This window comes from Protopterus annectens, chromosome 8.part0, assembly GCF_019279795.1.
Source record: "Protopterus annectens isolate FY-2018-M chromosome 8.part0, PAN1.0, whole genome shotgun sequence".
NCBI lineage: Eukaryota > Metazoa > Chordata > Ceratodontiformes > Protopteridae > Protopterus > Protopterus annectens.
The window spans coordinates 1,385,702,224-1,385,721,543 of NC_056741.1; the positions used below are offsets into that span (position 1 = coordinate 1,385,702,224).

The following is a 19,320-nucleotide window of genomic DNA, read 5'->3' on the forward strand; positions in this document are numbered from 1 at the left end:
CTCCTCCTTCTGCTTTTCTGCTTCAGAGGCTGAAACTCCCTCACAGAAGTCTAAGTCTACAGAGCCCAGTGAGCATTGAAAGCCCTGTCCTGTGAGGTCTCCCAAATCTGCTCCGACATCAGAACCTCCAGCTAAAATCTTCCAGCACTCTGATCCAAAGTCCACAGATACTATGCCTTCAATGTCAAAGTCTCCTGTGCTCCAAATTCTTCTTTTTTTTTCTGGATCTGGTATCTCCAAGACTGAGGTCTCATTTCTTACAAGAGATACCAAGAAAGTTTCTCAACCCATTTCCACTTCCTCTTCAATCAGGTCCTCCCAGAGCCTTTTAGAGGCAGAGGTGGATAGCATGATGAGAAAATTTCTCAGAACACAAGTCCAGATGTGGGTCGTACCAGCTCTGTCTCCGTCGGATCCCTGACCCTTAAACCTCATTCACATACCATGCTTTCTCCTTCTCCGATCTGACATTCTGTTTTGGAGCCCTCAGATCTGAGATCTCCAAGTTGGATTCGAAGATGCTTTTATCTTCAACTCTACTTCTGTGACCCATTCAACTCTGACTCCATTTGAGCTGGACATGTCTTGGAGCCGAAAAGTCGGTGTCTGATCCAAGGGAATGTCTTTGACTCCAAAGTTTTCAGAGCCATTGCTTCCCCTCGGAACCTCGACATGGGACAGCTTGGCTCCTTCTCCTCCCTTGGAGTGGGAGATTGGGGAAGGTCCCAGTTTGCATGATCCAAGAGCTTCAACTTTGACTGGTTGACCACAGCTTCTCATAGTCCCTCGCCATTTGAAGTGATGGAGAGGGTTTTCTCCCACCCAAGAGATGTTTAGACTCTTACCTCTTCTGATCCAATCCCTGTCCCCCCCTTCAGACCTGTTTGAGTCTATTCATCCTACTTCACAGGGACAGTCAGCCTGTAAGAGCTTCCAGGCAGTTCCAATTTGGGAATCCTCACTTCTTCCAGTACTTTTCCAGAATACTGCACTGAAGAGGTCCTCTGAAAGAGGTTGTGCAAAAGGAGGCACTTAGATTCCCCTTAGGAATCTTTGACTGAAGAATCCAATTTTGATGAGGAGGAAAGGTCCCCAAGATCTCCACTAGAAGACATATCCTTCAGAGACATTCCAGCAATCCTGTGCCATGAAGGTGGTTGGTCCTCCAAAACCTCTAACCAGGAGGAATCTGCGTTCCTAGAAGTCTTCAGGTCTGGCCCATCTACGTCTTGGGTTATACCCCCCGGCAGATGAGCTTATAGATCTTGTCTCCCGCTGGCCATGGTAGGCATTGGATACAATAGAACTGATTCCAGTGCATCCGGATAAAATCCTTAGAGCTTCAAAAGATCGTTTTGGAGTAAGCGAATCCCCATAGATGCCATGGTTGTAGCTGTCACTAAAACAGAGCTGGCTGAGCAGCACTCCTCTGTCCACCCTGCCCCAGTAAAGAATCTAGGACATTGGACAGGTATGGGAAGTGAGTTTATGCCTCAATGACCTTTGCTTTATTGGTCACTAAATTATATGGCACACTTCACTAGATTACATATTCCTTAATCAAGGAACTCTCTACCTCTACCCCCTGGGTCCTTGTTGATGGAGGAAGAGAAGTTTTTTCCTTTCGACTGGCCACCCTACAATCAATCTTCAATGCATCAGTTCCTCACGGGCCACAGGTTCATGCATAGCCATTAGGAGACATGCCTGGATGCGATTGTGTGATTTTTGCAGAGCTCTTCGATGGATTCTCTCTGTTTGGCCCAACCATTAAAGAAACACTTTTCCACAGTAAGCAGGATGGAAAGACCTTGCCTGATGTGGTAAACTGTTTTTCTACCCTGCAGAGTCCAATTTTCTAGGAGTCAACACGATGGTAAGAAGATGTGGTTCCAGATGTCTCCAGGACCTTGTAAGGATCACATGGAAATCTTTCTTCCAGAGGCAGAGGGGGAATAATAACTGAAGACACCGCCCACATGGCAGAGGGGGTCCTCAAAACCAGGGCTTCCGAAATTCCTTCTCGGATAGACCCTTTCAGCACTCTTGAAGGATTGCCTGACTGTTCTTCTCTGGAGACAGTCAGGGGGTGCTTATCTTTGCACTCAGAAGCCTGGACACCCATCACAAAAGATACGTGGGTGCAAAGAATAGCACCCAGATGATATTTCATCCCCTTTTACAAATTCCCTCCATGAAAAGAAAACTGCCCCCCAAAGTTCCACCCAGTCAGTGGGAGTTAGCAGCTCTGGAGATTCAAAAGCTGCTAGACAAGAGAGTCATCCAAGAGGTCTCATCAGACCAAAGAGGATCCAGACTCTACTCAAAGTTCTTTTTGGTGCCAAAGAAAACAGGGGGACCTGAGACCTATCCTGCATCTCCGTTATTTTATCCAGTTTGTAAAGAACTCCAAGTTCCGGATGGTCATGGTTCAGTCCATTCTGCTTCTGTTACAGAAGAACGACTGGATATGCTCAGCAGATCTTCAAGATGTGCAGTATCACATCAAAATGAACAGGTGATCTCGAAGATACCTACGCTTCTGGCAGGAGCTAGCCATTATCAATTCAGAGCCTTGCCCTTCAGCCTCACCACAGCCCCCAGGGTGTTCATCAGATGTTTGACAGTGGTAGCAGCTCATCTAAGAGTATATGGATTCAGAGTGTTTCTATATCTAGATTACTGGCTCCTCACCACATCAACCAGGCATCTCCTAGTAAAAGCCAGGGATTGCTTACTCTGATTATCTCAAGCCCTGGGAATCACAATCAATCTTTTAAAGTCCCACCTTCAGCCAGTTCAAGTCTTGGAGTTTATAGGGGCTTGGCTAGTCACAGACAGTTGTCTCACTCTCCAACCACAGATCAGAATTTTTGACTTAAGATTGCATGTCAGACAGGTTCTTTCTCACCCCTTTCCCTCAGCAAAAATGGTTCTCAAAGCCCTAGAATCAATGGCTGCAACTATTACCATCATACCTACTGCTCATCTTCACGTGCATATTCTCCAGTGAACTGTAGCAGTTCAGTCGTCCATTCTTTGACAGCCCCTTCAACATCGTATAAAACTAACTCGAGTCTGCAAGGACTCTCTACTATCGTGTATTTAGTCCTATCAGGTTTGTCAAGGACAACGTCCCTTTATCCTTCCTCCCCGAAACAGCACATTGACCATGGATGCCTCCCAGTTGTGGTGGTGGTGGTGGGGGCCAGTTCTTGAGATGGACTGTTCAAGGCATGTAGTCCCCAGAAGGGACCAAATTGCATATAAATGTCTTAGAGATGAGAGTGGTCCTTTTAGTATTGCATGGCTTTTGGAAGTCTTCCTGTAAGGGCATTTGCTATCCAAATGGACACCTTATCAGTAGTTTGGCATATCAGCAAACAAGGGGGAGCCAGATCTTATGCCAAGAAGCAATGAGGATGTGGCAATGGGCAATATCATTCAACTGCTTTCTTTAGCAACGCACATACCGGGGAAATTCAGAGTTCTAGCAGACAAGCTTAGCAGGACTCTCCTGATGCCTCACAAGTGGTCTGTCAATCAATCGGTGGCAAATCTGATCTTCCTGAAATGGGGTTAGCATTAATGTAATCTATTCGGCCTTCCCCTCAACAACAAATGCAGCTGGTTATTTGCCCAAATTCCTGCTCAGGGACAGTCACCGAGAGTTGCTGTAGTCCTTGTTTGGCTCTCTGGTGTTCTATATGCTTATCCTTCTCTACGTCTAATCCCCAAATTCCTTCAGAAAGCACTCCAGTTGAGCAAAGTAATCCCCTTTCCCCCTTCTGGCCTCAGCAAGTATGGTTCCCCTTCCTGTGGTCTCACTTACTATGTCCACTTTGGACACTGGACCCCCCAGTCCAGACCTTCTTTGATACCTGTCAGGAATGATTCATCCAGACATTACAGGTCTCAGATTGACCGCAGGGTCTCTCCAGGTCTGATGATGGGTAAACATTCCAGGCTTTCCTCTCCTGTTTGCCAAATTTTATTCTCATCTCAGAAACCCTCTACAAGAAAGTTTGACAAGAGTAAATGGAAGAGCTTTTCCCTTTGGGCACAGCAGAAACTGATCCTTTCACCGCTACAATTCCCACTGTTTTAGATTTTTTTAGTCTTTCAAAGTGGTGCTAGTTTCTGGACAATCAGAGTTCAGTTGACAGGCATCTCCAACTATCACATCAGAGATAATGCATCCCCCTTAGCCTCATCCAGACTATGTAAAATATTCCTCAAGAGTACCTTTTTACTGAGACCTTGAATAAAGGATCCCACTCCACCTTGGGATCTTACTTTTGTATTGCAGTTTGATATGTTCCTCCTTTGAACCTTCAGCTAAGGCGGATCTCAGATTTCTTTCTTGGAAGACCGTCTTTCTTGTGGCTATAACTTCTGCAAGGTGAGTCTCTGAACTACAAGCGCACTCTTCAAAACTGCCTTATTTAATTTTCCACAAAAGATCGGATTATTTTACATACTAATCCATCCTTTGTACCCACATTTGCCTCTGAAGCAAACATCAATCAAGTGATACACTTGCCAGTTTTCTTTCCTAAATTTGACAACAAAGGGGGAGAGTACATGCTTCATCTTTTAGATGTACATAGGCAATTTCTTTTCTGTCGTCATAGGATGAAAGAATTTAGAAAAACTGACCGACTGTTTGTTTCCTTCTCCAACAGCAAATTTGGAAAACTAGTATCTAACACTGCACTAGCCAAATGGATAACAGATTGTATTTCTTATGTTTACTCTTCGATAGGTTTCACCTTGCCAAAACAATCAAAAGGACACTAAACTAGGTCTATGGCCATTTCAACTGCCTTTTGAGCCAGAGCTTCTATTGATGATATTTGTGCAGCTGCCACTTGGTCCAGTGTTCATACCTTTATTGTTCATTACAAGTTGGATATTCTCTCCAGAAACAGGGCTGCATTTGGTTCTGCAGTTCACCAGAATACCCTTCCATGAGGGCCAACCAAAGTTACTGTAGCTGTGGACTCTGTCCCATTCATTGATGAATGAATGAAAATGACAACATCAGATATAAAAGTTATGTACTCACCATAATTATGCATCTGTGGTATCTATTTTCATTCTTCCTCAACCTCTCCACCTTCCCCCATCCACATCTTTGGGAGTGACCTGATGAATCTTTTGTTAGGAACTGCAGCTTCTGTTTGAACCCCTCTTTTGTTGCCATACTATTTTTTGGTATTATTATTATTATTATTATGCTGTATATTTGGATAGTTATATAGTAGCAGCAGACTTGATCTGAGGTGGTACAGTGGTCAGGGGCATTATAGGTGAAGGGAGAAGCTTGAGAGTTGGATCCTAGAATCTAGTGGAAAAGCGGCTGAGTCAGCTCCGAGACCCATTTGTTGAGGAAGAATGAAAATGGACAATGCAGATGCATAGTTATGGTGAGGACATAACTTTCATTTTTACCCCTGTCTGTGGATTTAAGTATTGTATGATATTATCCACAAACAACACTATTTTTATGCTGCTATCCAGGCCAGTCAAATACACTAATCTCTGAGTCTGTGATTGTTTCTGCTAGGGTTCTGTGCAAAATGCAAATAAGATAGGAAAAAGTGGGCAACCCTGTCTGGTAACTGAACAATTCATACTGGCCTGATTTGTTCCCATTGACTTTAATAAGAGCCTGTGGACTGGAATGTACTTCTTGTCTCATAAACTTACCTGAAAATCCCATTTTCCTAAGAACTGCCAACAGATAATCCCAGTTAACCCTGTTGAATGTTTTCTTGGCTTCAAGACTCACTAACTGGAAAGAGGATTTTTCACTTTCTGCTTCTAGTTGTAACATTGTTATTGTATTGATAATATCAAATATTTGTCTCCCTTCCACAAAACCATATTGATCCTCGTCTGTTATCCGTGGGAGAAACTTAGATGTTAGCTACTAGGTACATAAATAGTTTGAGGTTGTGATTTTGTATGGAGGTAGGCCTTTGTAAATCTGGGTCCTAGAATCCTTTACTTCTTCACCACTGCTTTTTTCCATGCGTTTGGCACCCTCCCACCTTCTAGAATTTCATTAAACGAAAGTTCCTATACTTTGTACTTATTTCTCCCAGTTTCCATATCTCAACCGGTGTGTCATCCTCCACTGTTGTCTTTCTAGGGGTCTGTTGTGCTAAGAGTGTTTTACTTCTGTTGATACATGTCTTTCTCCCTAGCTCTAGCCTCTGCACCTCATTTAATCTGCTTATTTTGCATCCCTCTTAAAGCTGTTCATTTGGTCCCTATGAATTTCATACCATTCTCTTCCCATGTAGTTATTCATAAAAAGATGTAAAGATCTTTTAAGATGTCTTCCAGATATTTGGTGGTATTTCTTGGATTAAGGTTTCTTAATTTATGCACTGTCCTTTCCACTTCCTGCTAACTAGCTTTTTTAGCCAACATGATTTGTGATTTAGGGCTATTTTCTTAACAAATTGTTTTTAGTTATGTTTTCTTTTTAATTTCATATAGTCTAGCTATATAATCTTAATTATAATTTAATTTTTAGCCTGTTCCAAGAGTCTATTTTCATCTTCCATTAAATCCCCAAGTTATGTTGAAGATTTTGCCATATTCCTCTTGTTCAACTTCACTCTGATTTTAAATTCACTTTCAAAGTCTTCCCAGGATTTAGACAGATTTCTTCTACTTACAACAATTTTTTCAACAGCTCTTCCACTTATTGCTCTAATTCCAAGATCTAAATTTCTCCCTTTTGAGCAAGTTTATAGGACAATACCAAACTTTTATAAATATGTACATACAGTGGATATAAAAAGTTTACACACCCTTGTTAATGCCAGGTTTTTGTGATATAAAAAATGAGACCACAATAAATCAATTCAAAACTTTTCCCACCTTTAATGTGACCTATAACCTGTACAAGTCAATTGAAAAACAAACAAATCTGCTAGGGCAAACATATAAAAAAAATAAAAAATGTACAATAAGCTGGTTGCATAAGTGTGCACACCCTTAAACTAATACTTTGTTGATGCACCTTTTGATTTAATTACAGCATACAGTCATCTTGGGTACACACCTGCCATCAATTAAAGAGACTCTGATTAACCCCAAATAAAGTTCAGCTGTCCTAGTAGGATTTTCCTAACATTTACTTAGTTGCCTGCTAAAGCAAAAGCCATGGTTCGCAGAGAGCTTACTAAGCATCAAAGGGATCTCATTGTTGAAAGGTATCAGTCAGGAGAAGGGTACAAACAAATTTTCATAGCATTGGACATACCATGGAACACACTGAAGACAGTCATTAAAAAGTGGAGAAAATATGCGACAACAGTGACGTTTTAAAGAACTGGACATCCCTCTACAATTGATGAAAAGACAAGGTGAAAACTGGCCAGAGAGGCTGCCAAGACACCTACAGCAACACTGAAGGAGCTGCAGGAATTTCTGCCAAGTACTGGTTGTGTACTACATGCGACAACAATCTCCAGTATTTTCCATATGTCTGGGCTATGGGGTAGGGTTGCAAGACAGAAGCCTTTTCTTACACAGAAAAACATCCAGGCCCGGCTAAAATTTGCAAAACAATAAATAGTCTCCCAAAAGCATGTAATATAAGGTGAGGGATTAGTTGAGAAGGCAAGAAATGTGGAAAATGCATAAATATATTTGCAAGTATAGAAAACTCCTGGAAGAATCTCATGTTGATCAGGATCTAATGCAGGAATGGTTAAGGAGAGGCATATTCAAACCAAAAGATGAAAGGTTAATATTGGTGGCCAAAATAGAGGACTTGTGTACACGTTGGTTTCCAGAGTCCATTGAACATGTGGGAGAAACAGACAAGTGTAGGTTTTGTAAAACAGAACTAGAAACAGTTGCACACCTTGTTGCTGGTTGTGAGATACTAATGTCAGAAGGACTGTATACCGAAAGACATAATAATGTGGCAAGACCGTTGCACTGGGGATTGTACAAACATTACAGCATTGAAATATCCGAAAAACACTGGAAACATGAGCTGCAAAGTATCAGAAAATGAAGTCTACATCACATGGGATCAACCATTACCAGCAGTTCAAAATATAGATGTGAGAAAACTAGATACAGTAGTCCATGAAAAGAAGACAAAATTAGCATTGATAACTTGAAATCGCTACACCCATTGACTGTGGTGTCTTGCGTACAGAGAGAGACAAAGTCATAAAATATCAGGATTTGCAGGCAGAAATGAGAGCAATGTGGAAGAAAAAGATACCCAGGCAGTTCCAATAGTAGTAGGAGCAACAAGCCTTATAAAACATGAGCACAGAATTTTTATATGGTGGTAGTTTTGAAAGTACACCTTTTTGTGCTGGATACTTAGTGTAGTTAGAATATGAGCTAGTAGTAGTAGAGACTGTAATGTAGGTGTTGTGGGAGAACTATTTTCTAGTAGCATTGTTCAAGCTGTATTTGTGTGGAAGTTTACAGGTTAGTAAAGAGTGGCAAGGCATACAGTAGATTAGGTAGAAGGTAAGCTTTAGCAGTGGTTTCTCTGGTTCTCTCTGCTAGGTGTGGTTTTGTTCTGCATAAGGCCAAGCTTTTATTTTTTTAATAAGTTTGGAAGGGTAAGTTAAATTTCATGTCACCAATAGCGACTCCTAAAAGTTTGGTGTTAGAGACCTGTTCAGAGTGTTATTTAATAAAGTGATTTTTGGCAAGAGTTTCGGTTTGAGAGCATGTTTTATGGATAAAAATAGTAGTTTTGTTAAGTAGGAGTTGAGTTGTCTAGCCAGGATTCTTTAGATGTAAAATATTCTTAAATAATTTCTTGACTTTTTGTAGGTTTGATGCTGTGCAGATGAGTGTAGAGTCATCTGCGTATTGTATAAGAGTGGCATGTGTGAAAGCAGTGTGTAGATCATTTATAAATTTGTAAAACAGGAAGCGTCCAAGTATGGAACCTTGTGGCACTTCTGCAGTAATGGGTAGAGATGATGAGTATTCTTGCTACCATTTCACTGCTTGGAATCTATCTGATAGGCAGACGTTAAACCAGGAGAAGGAGGAGGGGGATAGACATAAGGAGGGAGAGTTTTAGTTCGTTTATGGTGTGAGATTGTGTCAAAGGCTTTGGACAGGTCTAGGAATAAGGATGGTATTATATTTTTGGTGTTTTTATTTTATTAATGGTATCAGCGAAGTGAAGTAGGGCGGCCACGGTGGTGCAGCGGTTAGTGTTGTCTCCTCATAGCAAGAGGTTCTCCGGTTCGATCCTTGGCTGGGGTGCCTTCTGGGTGGAGTTTGCATGTCCTCCCTGTGCTCACGTGGGTTTCCTCCGGGTGCTCTGGTTTCATCCCACATCCCAAAGACATGTTGTAGGTGGACTGGACACTCTAAATTGGCCGTAGGTGTGAGTGCGTGCATGTGCCTTCTGTGATAGGTTAGGCACTGGGCTGGCAACTCGGCATTGTAAAACTCTACTGCCAATTATGAGCAGACAGGTGATCCATTGTGGCGACCCCCTAACTGGGAAAAACCTGAAGAAGAAGGTTAGTGAAGTGAAGTAGAGCAGATGTGGTAACATGTTTGGGGTGAAAACCATGTTGTGTGGGAGGAGAGAAGATCGTTCATGGTTAGATATTGCAGTAACTGAGAACGGATAAACTTTTCCAATATTTTAGGCAATGGACTCAGAATGGCAGTTGGTCTGAAGTTGGAGTAGCTGGCAGAGTGCCTTCCTTTATGAAGAGGAAGAATGAATGTCTTCTAAATGGCTTGAACATGAGTTTCTAGAATGGAATTCTGCATTAGTATAGATATTTGATATGCTAGAGCTTCAGCTGCAATTAATAGAAATTCAAGAAGATTGTCTGCAGCGGAGATTGTAATATTTAGTTTTAGGAGATATTTTCTTAAAGTAGGGGTAGAAACCAGTTTGAGTGCAAAGGGGACTTCTGTGGTGTTTGGTTTGAGTTTGGGGTTGTCTTTGATAAGGGAGGCTGCAGTTTGAAGGAAGTAGTAGTTAATGTTATTAGTCATGAAGGGTCTACTGGGGAGTTGAGGGAGTTGTTAACATGGGGGCTGAGTTCAGTAAGTTTGGAGTGAGGACCAGAATATTTTAGGATTATTTTGCTTTTTAGATTAATATTGTTTTGAAATAGCAAAATTGTGTTATGCATAATTTGCATTGATTCAGCTCTATAACAAAACAGTATGCTATTCCCTTTTGCCATGCATCATTGAAAAGCTCTTGAGCTGGTAAACAATTTCCTCACTGATGTCTTGGTTGTGTCTTGCACACTTACAGAGATATGGCTCTTTGACCATAACACTAGTATTTTTTGTTAAAACAAAATAGTTTTCTTTCATAAATATGCAGTATAAAATTGGCATGTACAGACCTTTTGTACTAACACCAGTGTATAGACCATTGTTTAACAACAATCCGTCATATTTTACATCATTTCAAACTCACCATTTATCAGATATAAATCTAATGAAGTGTGTTTTCAGTGGTGGATTTTGGAGAAAAGCTCTCAGGAAGTAAGTGGTTTCTTGGCTTATAAAATATTGGGGGAAACAAAGGTGTTAGTTAGCCTCCTGCTGCTCAGGATTCAATGAGTTAAGAATGTAGCCATGAGTGGTGCTGTTTTAGTGAAGTACATATTGGTGATCATGAACTCGAAGGAAGTTTATTTATGTCTCAGGTGATTTTGTTTTCCACAGGAGCAGTCCCTGCTTCAGCCTCCAACTCTGCAGTTGCTGAATGGAATGGGGCCTCTTGGTCGCAGAGCATCAGATGGAGGGGCAAACATCCAACTCCATGCACAGCAGTTACTGAAGCGTCCCCGCGGGCCCTCCCCACTTGTTACTATGACACCAGTAAGTAAAGCATGGGACTTGTTTCTATATGTATCAGATTGTGGCATGCTTTTGAGCTACTACACTTTGTAATGCTATGCATATTTTAAAATGATGAGCAGTTGTGTGAGTAGAGGGCAGTGAGGTTTGTCTGTCTGATGCAGTCTTATGAATGCAAACCATACAGTATTGTCCATTTTTCAGCTACTCATGCCCAAGTAGTGCAAAGCTCCCTTTTAGAATAGATTTCATAGATATATCATTATATAATAGTTATGTATGTAATATATATAATATATTAATGTATGTAATGTGTTTGTAGACAAAAGTAGCAGATCAGATGAATCTTGGGTCAGGGAATTTGCCCTTTTCCCAGGAATTATGCAATCACAGAGTTAGAATGTATAGTTAGTTTAAATGTTTTTTTCATGCACAGAGATTGATGCTTGGTGCATGCATAATAGTGTGTTTACGTGAATAATGTCAGTCATTTTATGTTGACATTGTTCATGTTTTTTTTTTCTTTTGAGGGAGGCTTCACATTTTATTTTATGACTGAAATTAACTTTTTCTGTAAGAATACTATTTCTAAGCCAGGAACGTGTTTTTATAGTCTGTCACTTGAATTTTATTCACTTCTTGCTATGAGCATTATTTTTTGTATTTGAGGAAAAAAAATTATTAAAACTAAATTAAAGTTTGTTTTTCATTTCTAAAACTTGTATTAATATACTTTTGGGGCTGGGTAAGTGTTGTGTTTTTCACTGTGTGTTTGATGGGAAAATTTGACTTTTTAATACTTAACCAGTTTCACTGACTACTGCTGCCAGGCTTCCCATGATTCAGGCATCTTTTGCAGCTTCACCATGGAACAACCTGATGGTTCCTTGATTCTTCCTTCTTCCAGACACAAAAAGGAAAACATTTCCAAGTGTTCTTTCCCCTTTCAGCAAGCTACTAAATTGCCTCAGCTGCAGATGGGTCACTGTGTTGTGGCCATTTCTGGTTCCTCAGACCATTCATCTTTTTCCTTGGCTCCTTCTGGTGTAGTCCTTCAAGTTAGACATGCCCTCTGTGGCTGTTGGATTGCCCTGTGTGGGCAAAAGAGAACCACTTTTGTTAGTCTGTGAGGGAGGAATAAGGAATTCCTGTCTGCTTAGCTAGACTGTGATGCCTTTCCATTTGGGAAGTTTTACCTATCAAAAGTAGGAGAGCTTCTATAGAAATTACTGCCAAGAAGTTGGATATTTAATGTTGTGTTGTCCCTGTCTCGCCTTCCTTCTTGTTGGTTGGGTTTGAAGCCGATCTTCGGCTCCGACTCGGCCGCATTCTAAAGCTCGAGAGCTTCCACTGGCTCGAAGCTAGACCCTATCCCATCATGTCTAGCGAGAGTTGCCCAGATCTCATTTGCCGCTTGAAGCTTCGAGATTGCTGGAGACTGGCTCAGGCTAAGTTTTCGATTTTTTTCTTCTATTTTTTGCTTAAATATCGTAAAATTTTTACAGTGAAGTCTTTACTGTAGATTAGTAGTTAGTGTTTATTCTTAGGATTCTACCTATCTCCGTTTGGTTGTTGTTCAGGCTGTCGTTTTTCCTTCAGGCCTACTACCTCCCACTTATGAATCCATTTTTAGTTAGAGGATTCACCTTTTGCTTTTGGCCTGTTTCAGTTAGAGGGTTTCCCCTTATTCCCTCCTTCTCCTCTTTTCAGCGTAAGGAGTTAGCCGTTTAAGTTAGAGGCTCTCCTTGGTTGGGGGAGTTGTGGTTTAACTTAGAGGCTCTCCCCTTCCATTACCTTCTGTTAAAAAAAAAAAATTGGATATAGTGCTATTGTTGTTGTGGAATGTTATATTTCTTCCTTTTTTGCTACTTGTAGCTGTGGTTTTGTTGTGCTTGTTGCTATTTGTACTACTCAGATATGTCCAAAGAAGATCCAAAGAAATCAAAATCTTCTGGATTCAAAAAGCTCCCAAAAAATGTCCCTGACTGGTGGACATACTAGCTGTGTTTATTGCCTGGGAACGGTACACCTGCAGGATTCGTGTTCCATTTGTCATGGATTCAGAGCTAGAGTCTTGCAGGAGTGTAAGAACGAACTCATTTTGAGAGGTTTATTAAAAGGGCCTTTTGAAGCATCCGTGGAAGGGAATCAGGCAAGAAAACCAGACATATCCTCTAAACTGACTTCTTCGTCGGTTCCGACCTCGGAGCCGTTGAAGCAGAAAGACCAAATCTTCCAGTTCGTCGGATCCGAAACCTCTCTAGTCCAACAAGACTTTATCTCCTGCTGTTCCATCAGTGTCCTCGGAACCATCTAGGAGTCACCAAAGAACAAGGTTTCCTTCTTATCGAGCTCAGCCCATATGGATGTATAGCCGAATATACAACCTCCCAGATCGTCTGTTCATCCTTCGACTCACTTGAGCTCAGAGCTGGAGTGCATAGAAGTCATTGTGGTGGAACCGTCAGTTCTGAAAACCTCCGGTCTCTCAGTCCCGACATCTGCTCTGATCTCCTCGATACCCCCTTCTATCGAGGGACCTGGGAGCCGACACTCCCTAGTCGGCTCCCAAGGGGGGGTGTGGCATCAGACCCTTGTCTGACCCTACTGTCCCTCTTGGAGCTTCAGCGCAGGTGAGCTCGGCTCCCACATCAGCTTCGTAGCCGTCACCCTCGGTGCATGAGAGGTCTCTCAACTCTTTGGAGCCAGGGACCCTCTTGGGCCGGGATTGTGGTGCCTTTGAGGTGATGAGTGTGCTGTCCTTTGACAGCTCCACCCTCGGCTTCAGCTACTCCATCCCCTATGGGAGCCAGTGTCTTCATTCTCACCACCCCTCCATTCTAAGCGTAGGGAACCAGTGCCCCAGGATGCCCCATTGGGTGACCCCCTCCCTTCTGAAACCTCCCCAGAGCACCCCACTGAGGAGGTCCCTTGGAAGAGTACATGTAAGAGGAAGCATTTGGACTCCCCTGAGTCGGTGACGTCAGGCACGGACTTGGAGGGGTCCCCACAGTCCCCCTCTGAGGATGTCTCATTCTTGGACATCCTGGAAATCCTCAAGCAAAGGGGTGGCTGGAAGTCCCTTTCCCCTTCTGAAGATGAGTCCGTGTACCTGGGCGTATTTGGTCCCCAACCCTCCACATCTTGGGTGTCTCCGCACTTGGACCCGCTGCTAGGGGTAGTAAGTCGAAAGGCATGGAGCTCCCCTGAATTGATGGAACCAGTTCTGCGGAGGCCCAATAAGTTCATAACTGCACCAGACAAATCTTTCCTGACCAAAGTTGGTGCTATGGTAGTGGCGGCGGCCACAAAGATGGAATTAGCAGAAACCTCTACTTCAGTCCATCTGCCGAATGAAGAGTCCCGTACGATGGACAGATACGGGAAGCATGTCTTTTCTTCAGCAGTCTTAGGTCACTAAATTATTTTTCCCATTTCACCCGTCTCCAGAGGGATCTCTTGAAAGAGCTAGGAGATACCCTACAGGATCCTACAGCTGCAGGAGCTACAGATAGAACTTCTTCTCAGCTTGCGACCTTATCTTCTGTAGTTAACTCCTCCATGCGGCTTATTTCCTATGCAGCTGATGGAGTGAGCAGGGCAGCAGGCACAGGAGTTGCCTTATGGAGACATTCCTGGATGTGCCTTTGTCAGTTTGCAGAGCCCTTCAAGTCCTCCTTTACCAACGCCCCTTTTGATAGCTCGTTGTTGTTCGGGCCCAAGGTAAAAGAGACTTTGACCAGCTGTGAGCAGGATGGCAAGACTCTCTCTGCAGTGGGAGTACATTTGTCCGCGCCTACTAGACCTTATCTCAAAGGTCAGAAAGGCGAGAAAATGTGGTTCCGGAAATCCCAGGGAGCTTTTCCTGATGCACGTGGTGATTTTTCCCTCAGGGGCAGAGGGGGGACTAATAATGGGAGACACAGCCCTTGTGGCAGAGAGGGTCCGCAGAGTCAAGGCGACAGAGATACATTCTCTAGTAGGCCCTTCTAGTGCTCCTGAAAGGAGGCCCGTCTGTCCACCTCTGGAGGCAGTCGGGGTCAGATTGTCACTGTACCCAGATGCCTGGGAAAGTATCACAAAAGGCACATGGGTACAGTCAGTCATATCCAGGGGATACAGTATTCCTTTCTCCATGCCACCTCTCCCCAGAAAACGAAAATCCATCCCAGATATGCCACCCAATCTAAGGGAACAAGCAACCCTAGAAGTTCAAAAGCTGCTAAGAAAATGAGTTATCCAAGAAGTCCTCGCAGACCAAATCAGATCCGGAACTTACTGAAGGTTCTTTTTAGTACCAAAGAAAACTGGGTCTGGAGGCCCATTTTGGATCTCAGCAGACTCAAAATGTCTGTTAAGAAGAGAAAGTTCCGGTTAGTGACACTGCAGTCCTTACTTCCCTTCCTGGGAAAGGACAATTGGATGTGCTCCATCAATCTACAAGATGCGTACTACCATATCAAGATGGACAGGTGATCCAGGAGATTTCTACGCTTCCGGCTGGGAGCCAGTCACTACCAGTTCAGAGCTGTGCCTTTTGACCTCACCACAGCCCCCAGGGTGTTCACCAGATTCATGGTAGTAGTCACGGCTCATCTGAGCCATCTAGGATTCCGGGTGTTTCCATATCTAGATGACTAGCTCCTTACCACCACCAAGCATCGACTAACCGAGGCAAGGGATACCACAGTCCACCTCTGCTCTCAGCTAGGCATCACTATAAATTATGAAAAGTCTGCCTTGTTGCCCTGTCAATATATTACATTTGTAGGGCAGATTTAGATACCAAAGACATGATAGAAAAATTGCCTCAGGAGAGGGTGTCTGCCATTCAACATTAGGTTGCAATCTTAATCAGGAGGGAAAAGACTCAAGCAAGATTTGTTCTAAAAGTCCTAGGCTTAATGGTGGCAGCAATAACACTAATTCCCTTGATGCACTTCCACATGAGGTTATTACAGTACCTCCTGTTTGCTCAGTGGTCCATGCACAATCTGACCATGTCCCACGAAATTCTTATCACGGAGAGCTGCAAGAAGGACCTAAAATGGTGGCTTCAGTCTACGCAGCTGACAATTGGCAGACTGTTTGTCCTCCCCCAACCAGTGGCCACAGTGACCACAGACGCTTCCCAGATAGGGTGTGGGGGGCATTATCTGGGACAGACTGTTCATGGGACTTGGCAACAACACGAATACCACTTGCACATCAGTGCCCTAGAGATGAGCGTGGTGCTCCTGGCATTACAAGCACTGCACAGCTTTCTACTCACGGGTACAATTGCTGTTCAGATGGACAACATGTCAGTAGTATGGTATATCAACAAGCAAGGCAGAATCAGATCCTGCCCCTTGTGTCAAAAGGCTCTAAGAGTGTGGCAGTGGGCAATGTCTTCCCAATGCTTCCTGATTGCGACGCACATTCCGGGGAAATCCAACGTGATAGCAGACAAGCTTAGCAAGGACTATCCTTATGCGTCACTATTGGTCCCTGAAGAAGGATATTGCAAACCAGATTTTTCGCAAGTGGGGCCAGCCTTGCTGCAACCTTTTTGCCACCTCCATCAATGCCAAATGCAGCAGCTATTTTGCCCTGGTCCCCGCACCGGGACAATCACCCAGTGATGCACTTTTTCCCGATTAGCCCCTGGGACTTCTGTATGCTTTTCCCCCGTTCCCTGATACCCAAGGTTCTTCAGAAAGCAAAATCATTAGGTTGCAAGCTAATACTTATTGCCCATTACTGGCCTCGTCAAATCTAGTTCCTGTTTCTATGGCCCCATCTTCAGGATGAGCCTTGGATCCTGGACCCAGTTCCAGATCTGCTGGTGCATCAAGTCAGGCACACTCCACCTTTCCTTACAGACCCTCAAGCTGACAGCTTGGTTCCTCCTCTTCCCATCTTACCCAGGCTTCCTGACCTCTCTCCCCTGCAGTACAACATATTCTGATTTCCTCTCAAGTCCTCAACGAGACAACTTTATACTAGCAAATGGAAACGTTTCTCTTGTTGGGAAGCCAAAAATAGTATTATTGATCTTCGTGTTTCACTGTTGCAGTCATTACCTTTGGGTAATCTGCTGGCAGGTTGCCCTCAGTCGGCCTGAATTCCAAAGTCTTGGGTCCTGCGTCAGTTGCTGTCTCCTCTTCCATGACGTCAGGTCGTCAGGGGTATAAAACATGCAGTCGACGCCATTTTCTTTAGTCTTTCTTGCTGCACGGTGCCCGAAGCAGAAGCATTTCGCAAGTGCCGGTCGGCCAACTACTGAAATACTCGAGTTTGAGTTTCAGAACCGAAGTCTTCACTAAAGCTAAGTACCCCGTTGGGAAAACTTTTTTCTTGCTTTTTACCGATGTCAGAAAAAGTTAATAATTGTATTACTTGTGGGAAGCAAATACCTCATAAGGATTTCCATTTATACTGTATTCCTTGCCTTGGCCCTGATCAGAACATGCCTGGCTGTCGGTTTTGTGCTAGATTTAACCAACGCACTATTAAGCGTCTGTATATTTTTGCATCAAAGTATTTTGGAAACGGATTTAACTACCCAGAAATGTCATCGGATAGCAATCCGACTGCCGGAGTACATAAAAAATGCAAAGAAAAAGACAGAGAAAGGCAGTCAAGATCCAAAACCGACGACGAAGCTTCTCCTAAGCCAGTCGCCGGTTCGCCGGTACTCAGTGAGGCGCTTTCGCAGCCCCTGATACCTGTACCTTCGAGTCGCAGGCCTCTACTGACACCCATGTGGAGTCCGGCATGTCGCAAGATACTCAAGGTATTGGACCAACGGATGTATCTCCCTCGGATGGGTCCGGAGCCGCTGAGTAGGCACCGGCTTCTGAGGGTGTATTCAGACCTCAACATCTGTATATCAAACCGACAACAGCTGCAAAGCCAAAGGCAAAAGCATCTTCTAAAACTAAAAAAAATGATGCATGAGCCACGTGCACAGGCCTCTATGCCTAAAAAACAGATGATAAAAATGGGTGAAGACCTTATTACCTTGATCAGGGGTACCCATCCCGCTCCAGATAAGAGGCTTAGGCAAGACACTGATTATGAATCTTCAGATCAGGTTTCTATTTCTTCTGATTCCTCTTCTGATCAGGAATTTATCTATACCTCCCTATGAGGATTCTGATGCTGAGGAGTCTATTCCATCCGCATCTCCTCCTGAGGATTATTCATTTGGAGAAACCTTGCATACTTTGAGGGAGCATTTTCACTCGGTGAGTCAGGGCTTCCCAGAATCAAAAAATAGGCTCAGGGATTTCCTTCTTCTTCCTCAGCACAGGCCTTTAGCCATTCCCCCTGTCTTAGACATTGTGGATGATGCGTTTTCGGAGTCGAGCTTGACCTCTGACTCCTTACCTCCGGCTCCCAGTAAGCCTGACAGATATTACAGGGTCTCTGACTCACATAAATTTTTATTTAGAAACCCTGCTGCTGATCCTGAAACTATTTCACAGGGTCCTAAGGGAGTTAAGGCCTCAACAGCAAAAAATCCTACCCCCTCTGGCAGAGATTCTAGAGCACTGGACATATGGGGAAAAAGGTTTATACATCCGCAACCTTGGCAATCAGGGCCTTAAACTGTCAATTTCATATGCTTAAGTACCAACCACGTTATGGGATTGCTGAAACAGAAAATTATGTTGATTTCAGAATGTGCAGAAAATAAAGAATTGCAGGAATTATTGCATGCAGCTGAACAAGTTGGAAAGCATACTTTGCAATGTGGATGTTCTTCATCTCACATTGCTGCAGTCCTTACACTTGGGTATTCCGCTGTCCTCAGTCGGCCCGAATATCAAAGTATAAGGCTGACGTCGGTCAGGGCGCATTTGACTGACGTCAGGACGTCAGGGTACAAATGCGCATGACCGACGTCATATCCTCAGTCTTTTTTGCCGCATGGTCCGATGCAGAAGCAGTGTTGCAAGTGCCGGTTGGCGTTCTGAGATTTTTCGATTTAGAAGTTTCAGACCGAGTTCAAAGTTGGCTAAGTACCCGCTAGAATATTTTAGTTTTTTCTTGCCTCAGTCATTTACCGGATGTCAGAAAAAGTTAATAATTGCATTTCTTGTGGGAAACAGGTACCGCATAAAGATTATCATACTTTGTGTATTCCTTGCTTAGGGCCTGAGCACGACGTTGTTGGCTGTTGCTCTTGTGCTAGATTTAATAAACGCACTATTAAAAGAAGGTTGGATTGTGTGAGGTTAGTCTTTGGGAAGCGGTGTAACTATAAAATGCCGTCGGATGCTCCGACGCCCGCTTCTTCAAAGAAGCGCAAGGACAAGCCAGCTAAGCCTAGGCTAGACGAACCGGCTCTACCAGAGGCCGGTTCTTTAGAGGTGTCGGTGGAGCCGTGGCTCCACCGGAGGTTTCTTTGTGTTCCCAGGGGAAACCTTGTTATTGCAAGATGTGGCCTCTCAGGAGACTAGTCAGGCTGAGGGACTTCTCAGG

The 19,320-nt window shown here is 43.6% G+C and overlaps 1 protein-coding gene across 1 annotated transcript in view; it reads left to right on the plus strand.

The window, feature by feature from the left end:
- Positions 1 to 19,320, plus strand: part of SIK3 (SIK family kinase 3) — a gene marked incomplete in the record, with an annotated part of 4,425,276 nt that overhangs the window by 2,864,169 nt on the left and 1,541,787 nt on the right. The window contains 1 exon segment of the mRNA XM_044080968.1: positions 10,714 to 10,869. Coding sequence (XP_043936903.1) covers positions 10,714 to 10,869 — 156 coding nt within the window.